The 26,726-nt window shown below is 36.9% G+C and overlaps 3 protein-coding genes across 3 annotated transcripts in view; 2 read left to right on the top strand and 1 right to left on the bottom strand.

Annotated features, from left to right (window-relative positions):
* Positions 1-26,726, bottom strand: part of LOC311587537 (uncharacterized protein) — a 494,998-nt gene that overhangs the window by 234,268 nt on the left and 234,004 nt on the right. The gene's annotated exons all lie outside the window — the stretch shown is intronic.
* LOC311587533 (uncharacterized protein) overlaps positions 1-26,726 on the top strand; it is a 428,822-nt gene that overhangs the window by 271,722 nt on the left and 130,374 nt on the right. The gene's annotated exons all lie outside the window — the stretch shown is intronic.
* On the top strand, positions 6,768-22,868 carry LOC311586315 (vomeronasal type-2 receptor 116-like; the record flags this gene model as incomplete). Its single annotated transcript, XM_084762285.1, has 6 exons — positions 6,768-6,784; positions 11,025-11,316; positions 11,706-12,521; positions 14,664-14,891; positions 16,500-16,623; positions 21,934-22,868. 6 exons carry the CDS (start codon positions 6,768-6,770, stop codon positions 22,866-22,868), a joined length of 2,412 nt encoding a protein of 803 aa, XP_084618411.1.

Raw genomic sequence — 26,726 nt, 5'->3', positions numbered from 1 at the left:
GTGGCTCTCCTGACACAGGGTGTAGAGAAAACTTTAAAAACACACATGGTATATACTCACTTATAAGTGGATATTAGCCTAACATAGATGTCCTCTGAAAGATTCTATCCAGTGGGGGAGTAGGACTGATACTGAGACTCACAGATGGAGGCTAGGCTGAGTGCTGAGGTTGTATGGAAGAGTAAGGTGACAGAAGGACCCAGAGGGGGTCAGGAGTGTCACAAGGAAACAATCAAGGCCAATGGCCCTGCACAAACTGATGCACCAACCAAGGACACTGCAAGCAGAGAACTTATACCCTGTTCAGATGTAGCCAATGGACAGCTCATTCTCCATGTGTATGTGTGTGGGCAGAGTGGGGACTGCCTTTGACATGAACTCTGGTTCCCAAGATTTAATCAATGCCCCTTGGCATGTGGTCTTGAGGGCACACAGAGGAAGGGGATGCAGACTATCCTGATAGGACCTTATAGGCTTAGGTCAGAAGGTGGGAGAAGAGGGCCCTTCCTGTCAGAGATATAGGGAAGGGGAATAGGGCAGAAGAGGGAGGGAGGGTGAGAACAGAAGGTAAGAGTGAGACAACAACAGTCAGGATGTAATGTGAATTAATAATGGTGGTGATGATGATGATGATGATGATGATTATAATAATAGTAGCAATAACAACATGTCTAAGTCTAGGAAAGGTAGAGCCACAGTCTAATTCCAGAGCCAGCTTTTCACTAAAGAGAACAGCAAAAACAATTTTCATATTACCTACATTCAAAAGACATTTGATTTTCCACTAAACAATACCATGCCCAGATATTAAAAGCTGGTTACATGATCTAAGCCATATAAAGTTGTAAACAGAGCTTAATGAGCCATTCTTGCAGGACCTAAAACATAGGAGTATTGAGGGTCATGCGTAGTTTGAAGGTGACAGTACTAAGATTTTGGTGGACCTAAGATTTCAATAGAATTCATGAAAAATTAAGCCAGAGGTTATTTGTGAAATATTTTGGTAAAACATCCTTTTTATTTTGCTGGTGTCCTGAGAAATTAAGTGAGGCAGAAGTTATTTGACAAAATATTGATTGTTTTATACATATTACTGATTCATTCAGGACTACAGTGAAAAAGAGCAACAAGTGCTGTAAAAGTAATGGTTAGCTTGTAATTTTTAGAGAAAACATCACTGGATAGTTCCAGGTGACAATAATATGCTGAAAGAGATAGAAATTTTCAAAGAGATTATTACCACTAAACAGGAAGTCCTTTCTCTGCATTGGAAGCCTAGGGAGGTACTCTAAGGGAAGATACCATCCAGCTAAGACTGCACCTTTTAGAAGGAGTCTGAAAAGTGATTCTTCATCACAGGAAGAAACTTCATAGGGAACCTGCTACAAATGTGATCTAAGCATACCATTTTCTATCCCAATTTAGAAGCCAAACTTGGTGGAATTACCCATGTTGTACTTGGAACAATTTATTGAAACCAGAAAGATGCACAATTTAAACATCATTAATTCTTCCTTCTTTGATTCAGTTCAGCACCATTGAAGCCATCCATCTTTAGCAGAGACAGTATCCCGGTGAAGTGACTGGGACTGGATTCATAGAAATAGCCCCAGCCTCAGCGCCAAAACTCACAGGTTTTCCAATACGTATGCATCCAGCAAGCACAGTGTCTGGGCAGACAGACCTCCCTAACTTGGGTCAAGAAAACCAGTATCAGGATAGCTGATTTACAGCCTTCCCTTAGTGAGAGTAGGGTACCTGGGCTCCTGAGAAGTCTAGTGATTCTCAGGAGTGTAATCTGATGAAAGCCTCTGACTATTCCATGAGAATCACCTGCCAGCCAGAGATCATACCCACTACTCCAAAAGGCCTCCTGCTCAGGGCTTTCCCACACCATAAGAACTCCAGTGGGCTCCAGGACTACCATCCAACAACAGAAGCAACAAAATGGCTAAAGCGAGTGTAAAAACACAATCATCAAAAGCCAGAGCAGTATTGCGTCTCCAGAACCCAGGTTTCCAACAACAAGCATCCGTACATACCTTAACACAACTAAAACACAAGAAAATGGCCTCAAGACTAAGCTTATGAAGATGACAACTGAGGCAATGAATAAAATGCTTTAAGATAGATAGGAAAATACAGTCAGACAGATTGGGGCCTCTAGAGGAGAAATGAATAAAGCACTCAAAGAAATACAGGAAAATATAAAGAGATAGATGAAGGAATTGAACAAACCATTTAAAGAAATGATGGAAAATTCAAACAAACTGATGGAAAGCAACAAAAGGGTTTAAGATCTGAAGCTGGAAATAGAAACACTAAAGAAAGCACAAATTGAGGAAATCCTGGAATTTGAGAACTAAGGGAAGAAAACAGGAACTGCAGAGGTAAACATCATCAACAGAATATAGGACCTGGAGGGAAGAATCTCAGGTGTAGAAGACAAAATAGAAGAAACCAATGCATCCATCAAAGAAAATGTTAAATCTAAAAAATTTATGAATGAAACATCCAAGAAATAAAGGACACCAAAAAAGACAAAATTGAAGAATAATAGGAATAAAAGAACGAGAACATTACCAGCTCCATGGCCCAGAATATATTTTCAATAAAACTTTAGAAGAACAACTCCCCAATATAAGCAAAGAGAGGCCAATAAGCATAAAAGATGACAAAACACTAAATAGATTAGATAAGAAAAGAAAATCCTCCCTCCATATAATAATCAATACACTAAATGTGCAGAACAAAGAAAAAATGTTAAAAGCTGTGAGGAAATAAGGCCAAGTAACATATAATGGCAAACACATAAGAATTACACTGAGCTTCTCAGTGGAGACAATAAAATACAGAAAGGCCTGGGTAGATGGCTTGAAAGCCCTAAAAAAACACAGATGCCAGTCCAGACTACTATACCACAGATGGAGAAAACAAGATATTCTAGGACAGAATGAGATGAAACAATATCTACAGAATATACTGGAAGGAAAACTCCAGCCTGAGGAGATTAACTACATCAAAGAAAACACAGGAAATAACCTCACTGAAGCAAAACCAAAAGGAAAGAAAGACACAAATGCACTACACGCACCAACATCAAAATAATGGGAATTAGCAATCATTGGTCATTAATATCTCTCAACATCAATGGACTCAACTCTTCAGTGAAGAGACACAGGCTAACAGAATGGACATGTAAACAGGACCCGACATTCTGCTGCACACAAGAAATACACCTCAGGTACAAAGATACACATTACCTGAGAATAAAGGGCTTGAAAAGTGTCTTTCAAGCAAACAAATTCAAGAAGCAAGCTAATCTAATATCTTATAAAGTAGACTTTCAATAGCAATTAATCAAAAGCGATAAGGAAGGACACTTTATACTCATCAAAGGAAAATTCCCCTAAGTTGACATCTCAGTTCTGATCATCTATGCCCAGAACACAAGGGCAACCTTATTTATAAATTAAACATTATAAGTGCTTAAATCACAGATCAGAACCCACACGCTAATAGTAGGAGACTTCAACGACTCCCTCTCACCAAACAATAGGTCAATGAAACAGAAGCTAAACTGAGAAATAATGACACTTCCAGATGTCATGAAACAAAGGGCCCTAAAAGATATCTACAGAACTTCTCACCCAAACACAAAACAGTATACCTTCTTTTCAGTACCTTACAAAACCTTCTGCAAAACTGACCAGACAGTAGGTCACAAAGCAAGCCTCAACAGATACAAGAAGATTAAAATAATATAATAATACCTTGTATCCTGTCAGACTACCATGGACTAAAGCTGAACTTCAACAGCCACAGAAATAATAAAAAGTCTACACACACATGGAAACTGAAAAACTCCCTGCTCAATAAAAAGCGGGTCAGGAAAGAAAAAAAAACTAGGGACTCCGTAAAATCCAATGAAAATGAAGGCACCTCATACCCAAAGTATGGGACACAATGAAAGAAGTACTAAGAGGAATTTTTTAATTTTTAATTTTTTTACATATACATTTATATTAGTACACATATATACAATAAACTACCTATATCAAGAAGAACCATGACATGATCAGGAATTATATAAATGTTACATTCTTAGTGTTTTAGTTATTTATATTTGACAGTCTTGAAGAAAACAACTTTCCTATCAAGGTACTCCTAAAATTCTGAATGGAAACCAATCTCCCTCACATCCTCTCATTATCTATTTAAAACATCTATCTAGACCTAAAAAGATCTTAATTCGTAAACAATTAAGCTTCATTGTAAAACTAAGTCACTGGTCTTCAACTCCCTCAGAGACATGAGAAGGAATAAATTTGATTATCTGAATATGCTGGGAGTGTAGGTTAGTAGCTTTCCAAATGAAAAGATGATAAAGACAGTTTTCTACCTTAATAGTCACCAAAAACTCTCTATAACATTGGAACATCTTCTTCAGCCTTCTGGCCCAATATATTTGACAGACATATTTGTGAGTCAGAAACTAGTGAGGATTTGCTTAGCCTGGCCGTTCACTCTGCCTGCATCCAAGCTTGCTCCCCTTTTTTTTAGGCAGAATTCTATCTGTGGTAGAAATGAGGACTTTTTGCCCAGTGGCTAGTTTGCCACCTTTGAAGCCATCTCCATAAGGAAGTTCTTTGATGCTCATCATCATCTTTGAAGTAGGCTGGGTGTTGCCAGGAGTTCACCTGTCTCATTGCCTGTGATTCTTTAAAATAATAAAAAAAATTTCTTAAATGCCATATTCTTCATGTCAGTGAGGTTTCTGAAGACCTCATCTAACTATCCTACCTTATCTTTCTATAGAATCATATCTATCTGCTGCACCTAAGATGCCTATTCTTGTGATAAAAGTAGACTAGTGACTGACATGACCATGATTTGATCAGCAAACAATTAACGTGTATAACTTATTTATCCTAAACAGCTTGCAATAGCACTTTCAATGTATTGGAAGTAAATCTTATAATTGAGTTATGTGGGTACAATATATATATCTACCTGTAGTGAAGCCTAACTTGTCATGGTGAATGATACCTTTGATGTGCTCTTGTATTTGGTTTGTGAGTACTTTATTGAGTATTTTTGCATCAATGTTCGTAAGAGAAATTGGTCTGAAATTCTCTGTCTTTGTTGGGTCTTTGTGAGGTTTAGGTATGAAAGTTATTGTGGCCTCATAGAATGAATTTGGTAATGTTCCATCCATTTCTATCTTTTGGAGTAGCTTGAAGAGTTATCGCTGTTAGTTCTTTGAAAGTCTGGTAGAGTTCAGTGCTGAAATCATCTGGCCCTGGGCTTTTTTTTAAATTAGGAGTTTATTAAGGATTGCCTCTAATTCTGTATAAGAAATAAGACTAATTTGTTTATCTGATCTTGATTCAATTTTGGTAAGTGGAATTAATCAAGAAAATTATTCCTTTCCATTATATTTTTCAAATTTTGTGGCATATATGCCTTTGAAGTAGGATTCTATGATTCTTTTTATTTCTTCAGTGTCTGATGTTATATCTCCCTTTTCATTTCTGATTTTGTTAAGTTGGATAGTGCCTCTTTGCCTTTTAGTTAGTTTGGCTAATGGTTTGTCTATCATGTTGATTTTCTCAAAGAACTAGCTCCTGGTTTTCTTGATTCTTTGAATTGTTCTCTTTGTTTCTAGTTTATTGATTTCAGTCTGGAGTTTGATTATTTCCAGTAGTCTACTCCTCTTGTGCATTTCTGCTTCTTTTTTTCTAGTGCTTCCAGATGTGTCATTAAGTTGCTTATATGGCTATCATAATGTTCTACTTGTAGGCTTCTAGGACCCTCTGGATCCTTCTACTTTGCCATTCTCCCATGATTCTCTCATCTAGAGTCCCACTAGAATGTCCTCCCCTCTGTCTCAGTTTCCTGGTAAGTGAAGGCTTTCGTGGGACATGCCCCTTGGGCTAATATGCAGATATAAGTGAGTATATACCATTTGAGTCTTTCTGCTTCTGGCTTAACTCACTCATTATGATCATTTCTAGCTCAATCCATTTATCCACAATATTTGGGAATTCCTTGTTTTTAATAGCTGAATAGTATTCCATAGTGTATATGTATCACAGTTTCTGCAGATTTGGGCACAGGAGTCCCACTCAAACTAAGGCACCAGCCAAGGACAATACAGGCGGTAAACCTTAAACCCCTACCTAGTTCTAGCCAATGGACAGAACACTCTCCACAGTAGAGTGGAGAGTGGGATATGACTTTCTCACATACTCTGGTGCCTCACCTTTGACCATGTCCCCTGGAGGGGGAGACCTGGTGGCACTCAGAGGAAGGACAGCAGGTTACCAAGAAGAGACTTGATACCCTATGAACATATACAGGGGGAGGAAATCCCCCTCAGGAACAGTCATAGGGGAAGGGAATAAGGGGAAAATGGGAGGGAGGGAAGAATGGGAGGATACAAGGGATGGGATAATCATTGAGATGTAACAAGAATAAATTAATAAAGGAGAAGAAAAAAAGGTTCTATATTTAAATTAGTGCCACACACATATGTGTATACACATACACTAATTCTTAAATAATATTCAGTTTGTGTTACATTTAACCAATTTAATGTAGTTACCAATAAATCTTTTATTGTAGACATTTAAAAAAAAGAATAAGACTCTGATGACAATTTTTAAAGAAATGTTATAACACGTTAATTTCTTCCCATTGAAGAAGGATTGATGGGAAAGTTTTAGAATAAGGGCAGTTTTACAGGGGTTAATCAATATAGAGCCATGAAGGAAAAGGAGAGGTAGCTGAGAGGCAGGACCACCTGGGATAGGCAGAGACAAAGTAGAAACTATATCTAAATTTCAAATTTTTCAACCTTGCTCCAGTGATTGACCTTTAGAAATACTGATCACTTCTTCATAGCATCAAGCATTATCCTAAAATTAAAAAAAGTTAAAAATGATTTCACAAGTCAGCTCTTAAGTCTGCTCTGAGGTCCTGATCAATCAGTAGCAGTCTGAGTAAAACAAGATTTTTGTCATCTGCTTAAATATTTACTAAGATGAAGGCTCAAAGATTTGGTCAGTACCCAAGTATTTTCAGCTGTGCCTGACTGGATATTTTTTGTTAGATGATTCTAATAAAGATCTTGCTTTGCTGGACTCTTGGAGTGCTTTACTGTTTCAGAATCCAACATTGTGACTTATTACAAAATGTAACTGGGAAGTGGCTGCTGCAAGAGGTGTACAAATAGCAAACATATATTGTGATTTTAATGCCTGAGAGTCTTAATATGAGAAATGGATGAGGTAGAAAATGATCATCTGTACTTATCGGTAATATCCTTTTGTTACAGCTTTGTAATTGTAGCTGCAAAGGGATTAGATACAAGGCTAATGTGATTTTGAGTGGAAGATGCTAGAAACAGTAGTCACCCATTACCCCTCTTGAAAAGGCAGTCTATCAAATATTTTTAGTGTTTTTTTTTTTTTGTGTGTGTGTGTGTGTGTGGAATACAGCTATGTCTTTTTAAAAATCACCTGTTCAACATATATTTCACAACACCAATCCAAAACAAGCAAGGTGTGTTTTGATGACCTGCAGTTCTGGCTCAGACTATGGAACTCTCCAAAGTCACTGTGGACCATTAGGAAATAACAAAGGTTAGGGAAGAAGTTCGCAACCAAACATGTTTTTTATCCCCATAGTGGAAACAGGTGCAGTGCTCCGGGGCGAGGCGATCCCCAGAGCACATGTATGAGAAGGATGTAGAACAATGAAAAGCCAGCAAATGCAAGGCAACTCTGGTTACAGTTACAGAACTATCTCTGCACTGTGACTTGCCCTCAGTTGTCTGTGCTTTGCTTCAGTCTGTGCCCTGGATGAGAACTATTGTGTATGTTCAGGCTGAGAGCATGAAATAACAGTAGGAAGCATCTGAAGAGTGCGAATTGTTCTCAGACATTGTTGAAGTCTGAGCCTGTTTCACGACCTAAGTATATATTCTCTTTGGATCAACTTAGATGCTGCACATCGTCTCTGTGTAGTGAACATCCTGACATGTTTTTTCTCTTGTTTTGTCTCATCTTCCTCCTGAAGTCTGTGCTTACATCAACGGAGCCGAATCCCTTTCACTGTTCCAAGTACTGGAAGCCCAGCACCTACAGGGAGGCAGACATAATTCTAGGTGCATTTATCCCCATTTACATCACAATGGAACTAACCCAAAAGGTCAATATACGTTTCGACGAAAATCCATATATTCTATGGGAAATCTTTATGTGAGTACTCGTGTGAATGTGCTAAGGATGTCATGACTACAAGACAGTTCATGCTCTGCTGTATATATGGAATTCCATTGTGAATAATGAACTAGAGAGAAATATAAAAGACAGTGTCAATCATTCCTTCTTCTCTATGTGTCTACAAACATTTCCATTTCTCTTCCTTATACTTCTAGTCAGGAAGACATGAAAGAGAGAAACCACCAACTTTTGTGTCTGCTCCATGGTGTAATTTCATGCTCAGTCTTATAAATGTTTTAACACATTAAGTCAAGTATGTCAAGGAAAATGTCTACTCTGCTCACTTTTGTTTGGGCATGTAAATTTTTTATGTTTGAAAACCTGTTTTTTTTTTTCACAAACATGGAGAGGTTTTGCTAACGTGAAATTGAATATCTCCACATCCTTAGTACAAATCTTAGCTTCTCCTGTTCTATATTCTCTGGCGTTAGTCTCTTTACAGTATCTCAGAGTTTGGACACTGTGTTTACAATTAAAATTATTTATTTTAATTAATTAATTAATTAATTGTTTTTATGTATATATTTATTTAATAAATTATTTATTTAATTAATAAGGCAAGGAGCATACCAGAACACCATGGCTGGAAAATGTAGGCAAAAAGTCAGAGACATTCCCAGGAATGACTATTAGAAAGCTCACAGGAACTCTAAGCTTCTCCACCATAATATATATGCAGAAGCCTTAGGTCAGAGCCCTACAGGTCCCATAATTCCTAGTCTGTGGGCAGTGTTCTCACGGTGTCTCTGTACCTCTGGCTCTTCTGATCCTTCCTCCCCCTCATCACAGAACTCCACAGTTGTGCCTCACGTGTAGCTGTCGGACTCTGCATCTTCTCTCGTTAGTTGCTGATGTAGTCTCTCTGATCCATGATGATGATTGTGCTAGAATCCAGTCCCAGACCTCACTGAACACAGGACAAACTGTAGTTTAAATGTTTGTGGCTGAGTTGATATCCCAACCCTCCATTTAAGAACTGGCCTTGGTATAGAAGATGGTAGATTCAGGGTTTGTGTATTTCTAGTAGCATTAGTAGTGTTACTAGAAGAATTTTCAAGGGTTAATCTAGTAGATTCCGTGGAGTTTAAATTGAAAGAGATTTTAATCTGTTTATCAATGATTATGTGATAAAAATTACATATAAGAGTTAACATAGGTGCTCCAAAATTTCCACAGTAAAATATGTAGTCATTTTAGTATATTCCCAGGAAAGACAAATACAGAAAATATTGTAGGTACTTTTCTATATTTTAGAGAGCCTCCAAACTGACTTTCATAGGGACTCCACTGTTTTGCTTTCCCCTAAATTCAAATATATGCCAATATTTGTTCTTATTTTTGTTACTGCAGAAGTTGAAATCTCATAAAACTTTTAAATTCAAAGGTAGATTGGAGACAGGTGTGGCTAGGACTAGGGTTTCCAGGACAGGATTGTGGTTATAGTAGTGAAATCTTGAAGGAAAACATTTGAACTGTTGGACATTTCTGAGGCAAGTAAGGAACTTCTTGCCATGATTGTTAAGGATATTGAATCCCTTTAAAATATTTCTCAGTCATTTGTATTTCATCTTTTCTAAACTCTTCATTTTCTTCCATGGGTTTTAAATTAGGTTTTGCTTTCTCTAGTTTGAAATCAACCTTTCTTTATAGGGCATTGGGGCATCTGTTAGCTGTTATCTCAACTTATCTGGCTTGGGATCAGGTGAGAATGTTTGAGATGCAGTCATGAGGCTACTTACTGATGATGTGTGAGTGAGAATTTCTAGAGTGTCAGAGTTTTTTAAAGCCTCTTAAGACAATAATGAACCCTTTCAGGAGTTGACTGGTTCTTACTGCCCAACCTCACAAGATATCCTGGCCTGAGATGTCTGTGACAGAATTCCTTTAGTAATTCTAGGTGGTAAGTGATGGTGGTTAAATAGTGTGGGGTGGTGCTGCATGTGGGATGTCATCAGGGATCCAGAGGCATGAAGAGGATGTGGATCCACTAGACCTGGATAACATACTATAGTAACCCAGACTGTGTCTATTGTGACCTGAATCAGGATCCTTCACAAGACCGGGAAGTATTCATAACATTGAGTCATTTATCAAGCCTCTGGGATACTATTTTACACAGGTTTGTTTGTTTTTATTTTGTGTATTTGCTTAACTTCTTGAATATGTGTACATGCCACATGTGTGCCTGGTGCTCACAGATGACAGGAGACCTTATGACCTGTGTACACTGAGGACAGATGCTAACTTTCCTTCAAAGGTGGCCAATGTGGCTAGATGCCTGGCCATCTGTCTATGCCACAAAGCAACAATTTAATGCTAGAAGTGCATATAAACAAACTCGTTACAATTTTTATAAGTGACTATGAAATTGAACGATTGTAAAATAAAAGCACATGAAGCTCATATTTACATTCCTGACGAACATCTTAGTGACTCTTCAGTATCAAAATACAGGAGCAGAAAACAGCATTAGCACTCCCACACTCAACGGTTATTGGACACAGACAAGTGACACTTGAATTCACAAACTCACTGCAAGAAAACAATTACTAGACACAATTCAATTTATGAATTCAGGAGTGAGACCGGGGATGTTCCTGAGTTGTTGTGTCTCAATCACACAAGCTTTACATGTCTAGGAGAAACCAAGCTAAGACCTCTATTTTACTAAATTTGATAAAGAGTTTGGGAGAAAAATGGACTGGCTGTACTCATCACTCTGTTCCTCTGGTTTAGATGGAGATGGAAAAACTATCAATATATGCTGACCTTATACTTTGCCATTGAGGAGATCAATAAGGACTCACACCTGCTTCCTAATGTGACCTTGGGTTTCCACATCTACAATGCTTTTCTTTCTAACCGAAAGACCTTGGAGGGGCCTCTGATGTGGCTGTCTGGAAGGAGTGAGTATATCTGTAACTACAAATGCAAAACTCAACACAAAGCTCTAGGAGTTCTTTCAGGAATCATGCCTGAATTCTCTGCTGCAATTGGAACACTTTTGGAGCTCTACAAAGTCCCACAAGTAAGTTAGGAAAGTATTTTTTCCATAATCACATAGCAAATCTGACAAATAAAAAAACAGGTATGTGGTTTCTATTTACTGTAGGCAGATTTAACATAACAGAGAATGAATTGTCTTGATATGGCAATAATGAACAGTGTAAAGAGCATGATGAAAAGCATGAGAGGTAAACTCTGAGTATTTCTAAGCCATCACTTAGTAGTAATTATGATTCTATCTCCAAATACTGGAAAATACAGTGTGGATTCTCAGGCTGCACTTGCTCATAGGTCAAAGTCTACTACACAGATATGTAACTAATCAAGCTACATGTAAACATGTCACAATTCATACAGGGTGACAACTCCTAATACATAGAAACTCATAATCACCTCTTTTTGCTTCTTTAGGTCACATATGGAGCTTTTGATACTGTGCTAAGTGACAAAGGTACATTCCCATCCCTTTATCAGATGTCTCCTAAAGACAGAGCTCTAACCCAAGCTGTCATCTCTTTACTGCTACACTTTGGCTGGAAGTGGGTGGGGCTGTTTGTGGCTGATGATCTGAAAGGAAAGGAGTTCCTTTCTCAGCTGGAAGGTGAGATAACTTCAGAAGATATCTGTGTGGCTTTTACACTAATAATCCCAGTTAATTGGAACTCTGTGGAAAAACATAGAGCTGCTATTGCGAACTTGAACCAATACACAGAAGTAAATGTAGAGGTATTCTATGGTGATGTAGATGACCTTCTTTTTTTCTGCTTTGAAAACAACGTACTTTTAACAGGAAGGAAAGTGTGGATCATGGCAAAGCAACACTTTACACATTTAGAGACTATATTCAATGAAAAGAATGATTGGATAAACATTTTCAGAGGAAGCTTGTCCTTTTCAAAGAAGAGAATGATTCCTGGCCTCAAGAAGTATCTTGAGGCTCTTACACCATCCCAGTACCCAGGAGATTTATATTTCTATAAGTTCTGGGTTGACAATTTTTATTGTTCTCCTCCTAATTTGCTATGTGGAAATCCTAGACCCTGTCCATCAAACATTTCTCTAAAGAGTAAGCATGAAAAACATGAACTGAATACTGTTTCTGAGCCCAGCTATTCCATATGGAATGCTGTGTATGCAGTGGCCCATGCCCTCCATAAAATGCTGTTGTACAAAACAGAACTGGGGTCTCATGAAGACATAAACAACAGCCAGCTTCTCCCATGGCAGGTAAGCCTCCCTCATAAGCAAGGGAAGCATCAGTAATGTAAATTATTAGAATGCAATTTACTGTGGTCAAGGAATTAACACATTTTCATCTCATATATTAAAAGCATAAATTAATATAGAAAAGTGTTATCTCTCAGTGTATGTGTATATATCTGTAGTTATCTTAGATGATTTTGGGACTGAAAGCAGATTTGAAGACGTTACATTTGAATGAATTTCAACAATTTTTCCTAGTGTGGTAAAATTTTGTAAGACATAAATATAATCAGTGCCAAAATATTGGAAGTTCAATAAACAAAATTTGTATATTTTCATGGAGTATGTCCATTGCCATCAGATATAGATATATTGACTATATCCAAAGCTTCTATTTCACATAAAAAGCAATCTGTAGTGTATAACACGAGACCATGCTTAGAACTTTTGTGGAAAAAAGGAGCCTGTTCTAGAGTCATAAATAAGTGAATAGCAATTGCTTTTACAAATTATTCTCAATTAGGTAAAATGAAGGAAAACCAAGGCTGTGCTTACATTATTAAATGTTAAAACACAAGCAGTGCTAATGAGCCTAGGCCATATCTTCATGTATTCATAATAAACAGACATGTTTGGGGCTTAAAACAATAAGATATAAACCTAGAACACATTTACACATATGAGCCCCAAGGATCAATTTCAAATAAGGTATCACTAAGAATATTGAAGAACAGGCCAGTTGAACTTTTAATTTAATCAAAGATAGATGAATACAAAATAAATTTGAGATATATAGTGTAATATGTAATTTTGAATATGGTGGAAAGCAATAATGTTTGACATATACATTGAATCAGTTTGTGAACATGACTTCCCAGAGATGTGATATTAGGTCAGTTAATGTGTCCCTTGTATAAATAATTAAGAACAGTTCTTTAATAACAGGAGTTGTAATTAGCTAAAACAACATTTATTCTCAGAAGTTGAATTATTAAGCCATTGTATTAAGTTAGGTATGTAATTACAGCATGTTGGGGCAAGGGATGACTCAGCAGTTAAGAGCATTTGCTGCTCTTGCATAGGACAAGAGTTAGGTTGTAAGCACACACATTATGGCACACAGTTGCCATTAAATCCAGTTACAAGGAACGTGGCATACATGGCTGCCCCATGTGTTTACAAGGCACACACTCTGTATACATATGTACATACATTGGGGCAGTAAACAAATTAAAAATAACACAAATATATGGGCCACAGATTTCTCAGTGGTGAGGAATACTCGCTGCACTTTGGAAGTCCCAGGTTCTATTCCTGATACACAGATAAAATGTTACAACTGTCTGTAACTACACTTTGGGGAGATATGCATTCTTCTGGCCTGCAAAGGGTCCAGGCATGTCTGTAGTCCACATACACACATGCAGGAAGAACATTCTTTTAAAAAACAGAATAAATTAATCTAAAATAAAAGGCAGTGTTTTTAAACCTCAGTTTAAAGCACGGAAAACTTAGATATAATTTTGTCTCACATAGTGTGCATATCAAAGTTGAAAGACAAATGTGACCCAAACCAAATCAAGGAGAAAAGAAGGAAGTCTGGGGTTCTCTTTTCAGTTGAGTACAATTGTCACACACATTTTGTACATATTTAATATACATTTTTCCTGACTTTCAAGCTTTGCTTAAACTCCTACTAATATCACATCAAGTAACTCTATATCTGCTTAACTAGCTGTAACTGTCTATCTAACTAAAAATATACACATATGTTCATTGTGTGGCATAAAAATGGACATGTCTTACTACTTATGTATGTACAGCAATAATGCTGTATACATTTTTACTCAATTTTTATGCTAAAATATGAAAACATTTTCTGGTGTTAGGGAAAGACACAGGACAGTTTTCCAACTAAGAATGTGCTCCATACTATACTAGGTTCCAGCCCTTAGAGAACATATCTACTTGTGCTCAGTAATTCTTGCATTCCTATCATGGGGAGAAACGTTCGTTTCAGTAAGAGAATTGAGGAGACACCTAAAGAAACTAAGACTTTTCAAAAAGAAAGCCATGACAGAGAGAGAGATAAAATAAAAAATTTTAAAAGAGCATCCACCTGTCATTTGTATGAACTACTCCTATCCAAATGATGTCTCTCCTCAGCTGCACCTCTTTCTGAGGACAATCCAAGTTACAAACACTGCTGGAGATGAAATAAGCTTTGATAAGAATAATAATATTATGGAAAAATATGATATACAGAACTTTATGGAAGTTACTAATTATACCTCATTACTAGTTAAAGTAGGGGAGTTTGTCTCTAAGAGTTCACAAGATCAAGGCTTTTTCATCAACGAAGTTCTGATTAAATGGCCAAGCAACTTCAATCAGGTATGGAAATTTTCAATATTTAACTTGTAGAGAAATCTTTGTAAAGGGTTATTAAAATTGATGTTTGATATGTCTTGGAAATTTTTAAATAATTGTTATATTTTAAGTTCTTGGCTTTACTGTGATTGTGAGCTTGTGTGTGAATGCTCATGCATGTGAGCACATGTTACTGTTAAGGACACAGACAATACTGGTTTTCTTCTACAGTTGCTCTCACATTCATTTCCAAACAGGCTATCTCTCTGAAAGCCTTGCTTTATGATTTTTCTGTACTCAGTGGACAGCATTACCTAGGGTCTCTCTCTATCTTCATGATCACAAAGTTTGGATGGCAGATATTTTTTGTCTACACCCAACTTTTGTTTCCATCCCTTCGGGATGATCAAACTCAGATTTTCATGCTTCTTTGGCAAGCATGTTAAATACTAAACCTTCTCTTTATTTGTGTTGGATGACTGTAAATCAGAAATAAACCATTAGAATGATGTTAATTGAATTTGAATGTGTGTGTTCATTAATGATGCAGTGAATAAGTGCTTATGGTTACATATAGGTGTGTGTTCTTATGTATATACATACACATGCACACAAACATATTCATATTATTCATATATTGGTATTATACATGCATGCTGATGCTAAGTTAATCATTCCATTACCACAACTCAACTCAAACATATCAATATTTTTATTATGTTGTGAGTTAGCATAAACAAGAAATAAATTATGTATTTTTGACAAGGCATTTGTGTGAGAAATGTATATGAGCTGCCCAACATCTGTGTTAGGAACTGTCCTGAGTTTTTCTCTGTAAGAGCAGCATGGATTTTTAACAGTTGAGCCTGCTCTCCAGCCCCATCTTCTTGTTAATCTGTAGATATTTAGGGTACAGAAACTGAATCTAGATCAAGGCAGAAAAGAGGTCTAAGGAAAGAAAGAAATATGCCTGTCCTTCACAATTTCTAAAATATAACAAACTAAAGTTGTGTTAGAAGTTTAGTAGTTTATGTGATTAACTAAGAATGCAATTGGTGAAAATCCTAAGTGATGGCATCACTAATGTTTGAATGAAAAGGCATGGAACCATTCTTAGCATTTAGAGTCCAGGTCGAAAGTCACAGCTGTGGTTCACAAGTCAGGGTCTACAAAATATCAACATGGACTGTATTAGGAGAAGCAGTGACCATCCAGCCACATTATCTTTCATGAAAACATTGGACTTCCTCCTGCACCTGAATCAGATGCATGAGTGCTACTATGTGATTGGAACTATAAAGGCAGAAACGGATGAGGCAAGAGTGACTAGGTTTCTGGGTGACAACCCAACTGTTCCCATTCCATGACCATACAATGAGGAGTTCTGGCTTGCTGCCTCACAGCAGAGAATACATGAATATTCTACATGGTTCACACACGCTATGCTGATGTGAGTCACAGTTTGGTTGCTATAAAGGAGTGTTGAACATTAAGCATTGGGAAGTAGACTAACTACAAATGTACATTCTATACGCCCATGTAAGAACCTCACAGTGCCTTAGGATATGTACATAGCTTAAAATACTTTAAATAACGTGCAATATTATGACCAGTTTTTTGTGTTGCCCTCAGACTCCTCAATCTGTATGTACACAGAGCTGTGCTCCAGGATTCTGGAAAGTTCTACAAGAAGGAAGACCTGTCTGCTGTTTTTCTTGTGTATTTTGTCCAGAGGGGCACATTTCCAACCAGACAGGTTCAAAATATTACTGTTCCTCTAACTGCTTCAGAATGTAGGAGAAAACTAAGAAATAATTTTGTTGTCATAATGCAGTGCTGTTCTCCGTGTCTCCTTCACTCATCCCCATATCCATTAGTAATCACTTCAGATGCCATGTGATTAGTGGACGTTCTCCTGTTATTGTGACATCTGCACCCTCCTTCTAGAAAATGATTTTCCTGCAAGAAATTGTAATCTCAAACCTTACAGTAATAATATAGGCTGCCCATTAAATGTGAGAGCTCCAATCATCCAGGATCACTTTGTATCTTGAATAAACAAGGCTAATAATTCTTCCCTGAAAACAAAAAGCCAAGGACAAGGAGATGTGGGACTTTTCTTTAAATACAATAAAACTGGTATTACATTTACAACACTTACGGTTGTTATTTTGAATATCAAGAACAGTAGGAAATATACTGCTTTGTAAATGAATATATGCCTGCCTGTAGATCTTTGTGGTCAACCATGTGATAACATATACAAGTAATATTATATGGGCTGAGCATGTTTATAGATGAATACAAACACACACACCCAAACACACACAGAGACACATACACACATACACACAAAACAAATACAATATTTAATGGAATGAGACCATGAATTTTGTAACAAGTATAAGGCAGCTCCAAGAGAAGGTTTAGAGAGAATAACAAGAAAATGGAAAAGAAGATAATTATTTTATAATTTAAAAATTTAAAAAACCTATTAAAAATAAAAACAGAAGGAAAATACAACATTCTAATAATGATGACAATGTACTATTTAAATAGTATCTTTAAAAAGGCCAACCCTTAAACAACTATAGAACAAAAAGAGAACTCTATTGCAAACAACGAAAGTTGAAAGATTAATCAAATATTTTTATTTTCTATAATATCTAATGCCATTATACATTAAATTCCTTGCAAAGTGCTATGTTATTGTCACCCGTCACCATTGTAATGGAATTAACCTTTGTTTCCAATTACAAAGGATAATTAACATATATCTACAGGTAAGAATAAGATTTACAAAACATAACTGTTATTTTTCATAGTGTATCTGATCTTCTTCCTGACTGTGCTCCCCCTCTATCTGTGTGTATGTTTGTGTGTGTGCCATCTGGACATGAGAGGACATCATTGTAGATCTGTGTTCCCTTTTTTGCCCTTGGCATATGTTTGGTATTACAAGAAGATCGTGTTGTAACTCCCATCCTCCATAGAGCAAGCTAAGGACTGTGCTGATTCTTAAAGTATATCTTACATTACATATTTGGGTTTCTTGGATTTGCTTTCATTTTATTTTGGAATATTAGCATAATTGTTTTATTTCTCATTTTCTTTCCTTCTATGTGAAACATCTTATATACACAACGTAGCACTGTTCGGCCTGTGTGGAAAGTGTTCTTAGGGCTGACTCTTTGTTACTGAATGGTTTACTGATGTGCTCTCCCCTGGTGAAAATCATTTGTGCCTCTCTCATAATTCCTTAGTTGTCTCTTGTTCTTTGCATAGGCTTGAGGCCTTGTGGTCATTCTCCTGAGCATTTTGTCATGTCTGTTGCTGTTCTCCTAGTGCAGTTGCCAAGGTTTAGTCAGGCAGGCTGATGAGCGTTATGGGAGGATCTTCTGATGTTACTAGGAGATGCAATCTCAGAGGAAACTCTCTGATCCTCCTATTCCACTTCTTAATCTATAGTGTTCCATAAGCCTTAGGTGTGGGAGGTGTGTCCACTGGAGCTGTCCTCCACAACGCTGCGTTTTCATTGCTCTGTAATGGTTTACAAGAATGGCTTGCAAGCAGAAGTTTCCTTGTTGAGAGGTAAAAACAAAACTTACCGATGGGTATAAAGACAAATGTTTCTACATTCCTTCATGTATTATGTAGACTTAGCAGATGAGTGGTTTTAGTTTTTCTTCCAAAACTATGACTTTACTAGCACTGAGTACTTAGGTTTCAGGTAGAGTCATGTCTTCCCTATGTTAACCAGTTAGTGAATCCAAGGTAGAGAGATGTTAGTTACTGCCAAAGTAGGCACAGCAATCCTGCACCCTTAGTTTTTTCTGCCATGCTGGTTATGGATGTGATTCGTAGTTGTGTGAGCTGGTTAGACTGTTGGTTGCCTCTCCTTTTTTGAATGCTTACATGATGTCTTCTGTCACAATGAAACTGGATCTCTAGGTAAAGTCCTCAGGTCAGTTCCAGCTCATGGGTCTCATGACCCTGATTCTGATATACATGATATATTTTGCAGTAGGGACTGACTTACCTTCACCCTCTGCAGAGCAAACAAGCCAATAGCAATAAATACTATGTATTAGGCGTTTCTTTGATTCCTGGACAAACACTTAAAAAAAAGATTTATAAGAAGCCGTAGTCATGGATGGAACAATATCACCCGAGATGAGAAAAATTTGCTAAATGTATGTATGTATACATATAAAGATAATTAAGTTTATTGTGAGGGGATTTTAGGTAAATAGTAATACTGTGAGTTTTTGTCAGTTTTTCAGACACCTGTATTGATATTATACACACCTCCCTCCTTCATTTGAACAACTCCTCCTTCCTTAAACCAACCACCTTCCACACAATTTCCCTATCAGACCACTTATTTTTTGACGCATACTTACTGTTGTTTCCCTCTCTTCCTACTTATTTCCCTGTGTTGCCACCACGGTGAGATTTTACCTCATTTGCGTTTTCTCCTTTTGGTCAGTTCTTCCTTGCTGCTCCACTCTCTGTGTAACACAGGCCCCTGCTCTTGCAATGGTCCTGTTTACTTTCTTATCTTTTGCATTTCTGCAAGATATGTACTCACATTTGAGGATTTGGAGCTTAGATATTAAAGAATATGTGATGTTTGTCTTTGATTCTGGGCTTAATCATGCAATATGGTTTTTTCTAGTTTTATACATGAACCCATAGAGGTCAGGACTTTATTTATTTACACATTAGAAAGACTGGCTATAGATCTCTTTGCAATGTATGGAAGAACTCTGCTGTAACTTCATCTAGACACAGACTTTTTAATACCTTTAATCCTTTCTTTCTTTTTTGGTAGGGAGATTTTCTTATTCTTTGAATTCCCTCATTGGTCTGTTATGTCTATTTAGGTTTTTTGAAATAATGTTTGAGTCATGTTTTCTTGAGCAATTCTTAAATTTATACATTTCATGTGCATTTTAAGCTTTCTGGAATACATTTTTCTCTTATTTAAATGTTTTATTAGAATATGCTGAACCTAGTTTCTGTGTTAATGTATTATTGCCATTATTGATTCTGTTTATTTGAATCCTCTATTTCTTTCCTTGGGTTACTTGAGCCAAGGGTCTGTCAGCGTTGTTTATCTTCACAAAGAACCAGCTCTTAATTTGTTTAATTATTGTATTGTTTTCTTAGTTTCTATTTTATTTATTTCTACTCCCATATTGTTACTTTTTCATATATTATTAATTGATTATTTATGTATAATTGCAGCGTCTCCTCTCTCCTCTACTCCAAGGCCCTTCCCTTCACCTCACCTCTCAACCCAGTGCGCCTCTCTTCCCTTTCCTCTCAGAAAGTAAAAGCCTCCCATAGATATCAACAAGCCTTGACATATAGAGTTGCAGTAGGCTATGCACATTTTCTCCTATTGAGGATACACAAGACATTTCAGTTAGTGGAAAGGAATTAAATAGCAGGCAAAATAGTCAGAGACAGACCCTGTTCTTGTTGTTAGGTGTCCCCCACGAAAACTAAGCTAAACAACTGTTACATATGGTTAGAAAGCCAAGATCCATCCCATGCATGATCTGTGATGGGTTTTTCATTCTCTGTGCACCTGTGCCAGGGGCATCTTTGGAGAGCTTCCCCAGAGTGAAGAAAAGAGTCAGAGGGTCTTTGCTAACAGAGTGGTCCTCAGAGAGTATAAGGGGGAGAGGGGAGGTCTAAGCACGATGGTTAGAGGAATCTCACAATTTACTACTAAAAATTAGGCCTTTTGTGAGTTACATTATAGAAGTCAGGCTGTTTCTATATCTCTGGCTGACTAGCAACTAGGTCCTTCTTTATTTATACAAGTTTCACAAAAAGGCAGGCTAATCATTATTCAAGCTGCAGATAGCAAGTATTTGAATTTTCATTACATATCCAGGGTTACAATTTCATTTAAAGCTATGAAATACAAACAGAACAGATGATGATGATAACAATTATTATTATTATTATTATTATTATTATTATTATTATTATTATTATTGCTACAATTCTAGTTTTAAAATCTAAACAATGTCTCCTCCAAGAAAAACCCATTTAATATATGACATCCAGCTTTAAGGCTGGCTATGTTTATTCTATAAGAGCACTCTAAACCAAAAGTACCCAAACCAGTCTTTTTATGAATAGTCAATACTAATAACTAACTCCTTTTCCTCTTTGTGTATTCATTTATGCTATAAAGTACAAAAGATTATTTTAGTCAAACTATGTTATTTACTAAGATTTATTCCTTGAGGAGTGTACATTGTACTACTTACTACTTTAAACTGCTTTTCCAGAGAGCTCTAAGCCTATAATGAAGGGAAATGTTAAATGTATAACCTAAACCTAAAATTAGAACAAATCCCACAATTATTTAATGAATTCATATAAAAAGAAAGGGTGTCCTGTACTGAGTCTAAGTATGCCAAAGAGTATAAAATTTTATTTGGAATTCCTCACCTGGAAAAGATTGATCTGAGCTTATAGCTGCAATTTGTTGATGAAAGTGTTGCATACTCATTGTCAAATCAGGATTATTTCCTAGACCAAGGATATGAGATCTAACTTGTTCTCACTATACCTTAGGAGAATTATACAGAAGTAGGTTAACAAATTTCAACTTAATCCATGAGCAACCCCCCAAAAGTCTTAGCAAAGCTTATGGTGGTAGAATCAGTGATGTGTATTTTGATATGCTGATGTGAACAAAAAACATTGTACACATGTTTAGAAGCTCAAAGAATGAATAAAATTAAATAAATTTAAAATCTCTTTGTGGATTCCATGACAATTTTCTTTATCCGTATAGAGTAATAAGGATTTCACTTTCACTGCCTTACAAAAACAAGAATAAACTGGTGAGCAGAAGGCCTATTCTCAAGTAAACAAGATGAATAATACAAATAGGATTTATAAATATTTCATGTTCTTGGAACTATCAAGAAGTAGAATATTCCAGGCTACCCACATTGAAAAATAGTCTTCATGAGTTGAATATGGAATGAGTAAATAATTGTGCAAGCTGAAATGTTGATTCACTTCCTCCCCACAGATCTTCAGAAATGCATACCTTGCCAACGACAAGAGTACCCAAACCCTGAGAGAAATCACTGCCTGCTCAAGTCAATAACCTTCCTGTCCATCAAGGATCCTCTAGGAATTGCCCTGGCCTGCGTAGCTCTGTGCTTCTGTGTCATCACAGCTATAGTGTTGGGGATCTTTCTCAAGCACCAAGACTCACCTATTGTTAAGGCCAACAACAGAACTCTCAGCTACATCCTGCTCATCTCCATCCTCCTCTGCTTCCTCTGTCCCTTTCTCTTCATTGGCCGCCCAAACACAGCCTCCTGTATACTGCAGCAAATTACATTTGCACTTGTGTTCACGCTGGCTCTTTCCACTGTTTTGGCCAAAACTATAACTGTAATTCTGGCTTTTCGGGTCATGAAACCAGGAAGGACAATGAGAAGGTTGTTTGTCTCAGGCATCTATAACTCTGTCATCCCCATCTGTCTCCTGATCCAACTTATTCTCTGCGGAGTCTGGCTGGGAACTTCACCTCCCTATATCGACACAGATGCATACTCAGAACATGCTCATGTCATCCTTTTATGCAACAAGGGCTCAGTTATTGCTTTCTACTGTGTTCTAGGATACTTAGGGACCCTGGCCTTGGGGAGTTACACTGTGGCTTTCCTGGTGAGGAATCTCCCTGACACTTTCAATGAAGCCAAGTTCCTGACATTCAGCATGCTGCTGTTCATGAGTGTTTGGGTCACCTTCCTCCCTGTCTACCACAGCACCAAGGGCAAAGCCATGGTGGCCGTGGAGGTCTTCTCCATCTTGGCTTCTAGTGCAGGGCTGCTAGGGTGCATCTTTTTCCCAAAGTGCTACATTATTCTCCTAAGACCTGATAAGAACTCTTTGAGATGCTTTAAAAACAAAAGACATCATATAAAAAATGATCATTTTGATGAGTTAATTTAGTCTCTGCAACAAAACTCATCATAATACAAAATTAAATTATTTATCTGCCTTTTCAGAAATGTATATTTAAACACAAAATAAGGGCCTTTTGCTTCACAGACTCAGACATGGTATTTCAAATAAGAAGCTACTGCTGAAAATATATTTTAATAAGATATGCATGGTATTTGTTAATTTGTGGATACTATAAATATTCATAACTTAATTACATGACACTAATTGCAATAAATAATATATAAGCTAAATACTTGCTCTCTTTGTCCATTTTTAGGGTGTAAGGGCTTTGCTTGTTATTTGAGATTCTTCTATGGAATAGGTATAGAATACCTATACTATGAATTATCTACACAACAATACTTCTAATGACTCTAAGTATAGAAATGTAGTTTAAATGGACAATATACAACAGTCACCTTAATAAACCAGAGTAATGTTTACATAATATCCTCATATTAGCATCAGGTAGTAGAGATCATCATTCACCATATTATCTTTTCAATATAACAATGATAATGACAGAAAACCACAGAAAACCACAGTCAATCACAGTCATAATTCTGGAAATCAGTCACCTCTGATACATCTACAAAACAATTCCCACATCTAAAGTTCAGAGAACAAGCAGAGCAAGGGTCAAAATGATTGCAAGAGGCAGAGGATCAGAGTTTGCTGTTAAAGTGTGCTTCCTAATAGTGTCGCATGTTATAACCATAAGACTTACCAATATACCTACATATACATAAAACGATCTAGATTATGCTAATACACATACCAAAGTGGTCCAGGAAGAAACCACAGGCTTCAAATTCTACAGAGAATTCGTAAAACCTGAAAGTGGGAGAAATAGTCTTTTCCAGAAATGAGTACAACAATCGGTTAGTTATTAACCACCAAACAATCATCCCTGAAAATATCCATACAAGTAACATTATTAGACTGAGCAGCTTATATTATACTAACAAATAATGCAAAAAGACCATGAATTTGAAAAAGAGACAGGAGAGATGCTTGGGAAAGTTTGGAGGGAGGACATAAGAAGGCAGAAAATGATGTAATTATATTATGGTCTCAAAAATGAACAAAATATTAGTTTATGATTTCAAAATAAATTATTTTTCAATATTAAAAATAATAAAATTTGCTGGTGAATGGATGATACTAGGAAAATTCATACTGTCTGAAATAATTGAGACACAGAAAGACAAACTTTACATTTTCTCTCTCTCTTCTGAATTTCCTAACTCAAAATTTGAGCTTGTATATACTCAGATGTGAATCCATACCTTGCAGTAATTTAAAAAACCAGGAATGTAAAAGTGATTATTTCCAGTTGGAAATGGAGTTTTTGTGGGAGCAGTAGGAAGTAGAAAGCTAGAAGAGATTTGAATGAGGAAATGAGAAAACATGATGGGGTTATAATAATTAGGAAAGATTGATAGAGAAATAAAGGAGGGAGGATATCTGAAAAACTATTATGTAATCATACTAATAACTATCTACCTAAAATATTTCTAATACTTTTCTGTTTGGGTACAAAAATAAATGTTAGTTTAAATGGAACTTTGCCACCTGTGAGGATAATGGTCAGGCCATCTGACTGAAACCAAACATCAGGCATTAGAGGTCCACTTTTGAGTTATTGATAAGGTTTGTCTAAGAGGCTCCTCAAACATTTTATGCTATTGCTATTGACCCCTTTTTCCCAAATGTGGAAGGTATAGTCCTACAGCTGAGGACACATGCACTTCAGAGACAAGCCCAGAGACATCTTAGCTGAAACTGACTTGAACACACCCACCCTGATGACTAGCATTGATTTATCAGAAGTTGCCATTCAAGGTTCCCAAGAGAGAAATCAAGCAACACTCCACTTGATTTGATGCCTATGAACCACAACTATAATCAGCATCACATAATAACCCTAAGGAAGAAGTAGTTGTATACATACCTTACAGAAACCAACTTTCAGGATTCCTAATGCCATCCCTCCTGCACTAGAAACCTCTCTCTGTGACTGAGAGGGAAGGGGTAGAAACACTGTAAGACACACAGGATCAGGGACTTTGAAACAAGATTTAATGTCCTCTTAATATAAATTGTCACATAAAGAAGATGTGTGTGTGTGTGTGTGTGTGTGTGTGTGTGTGTGTGAGAGAGAGAGAGAGAGAGAGAGAGAGAGAGAGAGAGAGAGAGAGAGAGAGAGAGAGAGAGAAATGAGAGAGGGAGTATATTACAATTGAAAATAGATAAAATTGGTAAAAAGAATAAATAAAATCACTAGTGTCTCTTTGTTTATATTTGCAGTTGATGAGATTTATTGAAAATCCATGCAAAGGAATGATGCACTATAGTCCCTTGGTGTCTACAATTGAGGAGCCGTAAGAAAAATTTAGCATACTACCCCTTTTCATTGCTTAAAGTCCCCAATAAAATACTACTCATTCACTGGTCTCTTTTTTTCTCACTTCTCAGTCGAGGCCCAGCCTGGAAGGTGTTGCAGTACTGTCCTCCAAGCTCTGTTCAGCAGAGGAAAGATTCGGTGTTCAAAGAAATGCTCAGTTACATAGTGCTAGGCAAGCCTGGGCTACAGGAAATATTACTTTAAACAGAAATATATAAAGGAATAGCGCTTTAGGAAAAGGAATATAATTCTTTTTTTTTTTTTTTTTGGTTTTTCGAGACAGGGTTTCTCTGTGTAGCCTTGGCCATCCTGGACTCACTTTGTAGACCAGGCTGGCCTCGAACTCACAGCGATCCGCCTGCCTCTGCCTCCTGAGTGCTGGGATTAAAGGCATGCGCCACCACGCCCGGCTAGGAATATAATTCTTAATCACTGGAAAAATAATTCTTAATCACTGGAAAAATTGGGGAATAGAAACAATAAGAGATTACAGCAGTTATACATTAAAGAAAATAATGTTTTAAATGCAGTAATTGACATTTTTAAAAGATAAATATAACTGAAAACACAGTTAACTTTACTGACTTTGAAAAAAGGAGTAGGCCCTTCCCTGGTACAGCTAAATCCATTCCTAAGACACTGAATGACATTGGCTCTGTGCACAAGGTGAGTTCGAAACACATGGCTACATTCAGTAAGTGGCCTGGTTCTTAAACCTCTGCCCTGATGTATTGGAGTCAACCAGGATTGCACATATCTGCACAGCAGAGTTCCATAATAAAACCTTCAATATTCTTTAGATCAATCTAACCTACCTACATTGTAAACCCTCTACCTGGTCTATCATTCATGTGGCATGAACGAATACATGCTAGGTTGTACAGCATCACTCATCCTCTCTTATCAGATTTTTATTCATAATGGTGACCCAGGAAGCTGACTGCCTTAAACCCCATTGTGTAATCCAGCTTTTGCCCAGCCTATTTACTCCTCAGGGCGTGTAATAAACATTTCCTCCATTTCTGGTCTGAAGCAAGAAGCCATGCTCTACATGCAAATTCCTTTCTTCTCACTGCAATAGGCAGCCCACCACATGACTCAAAGGGGGTAATTTTAAAATACTGTTGTGGTACAGACCTCTAATTTAAAATTTTAGTTGGTTTATTAATAAAGTCAGATAGGACATTGCCTTTTGGAGAAACAGAATAGAATCAAGATGACATGAGTCAGCATAGCTTGTTATAAAAAAAATATGTTTCTAAGGAGCTGGAGATATAGTTGATCTAGAATTAATATACCTGTCCAGGAAGAAATCACTCAACACTTTAGGAATTAATAAAGAAAAAATTCTTTAATAATAGAGTGCATTCAGCTCTGGCTCCTGCTAAGAGTAGCAAATGTAGAACCTATTTTGAATACTACAGATGCTGTCATTGTAATCCTTCAGTCTCTTTTAG

This window comes from Acomys minous (assembly GCF_964271855.1).
Source record: "Acomys minous genome assembly, chromosome: 16".
NCBI lineage: Eukaryota > Metazoa > Chordata > Mammalia > Rodentia > Muridae > Acomys > Acomys minous.
The sequence above is the reverse complement of the archived record's forward strand: the minus strand, read 5'-3'. Positions and strand labels throughout refer to the sequence as shown.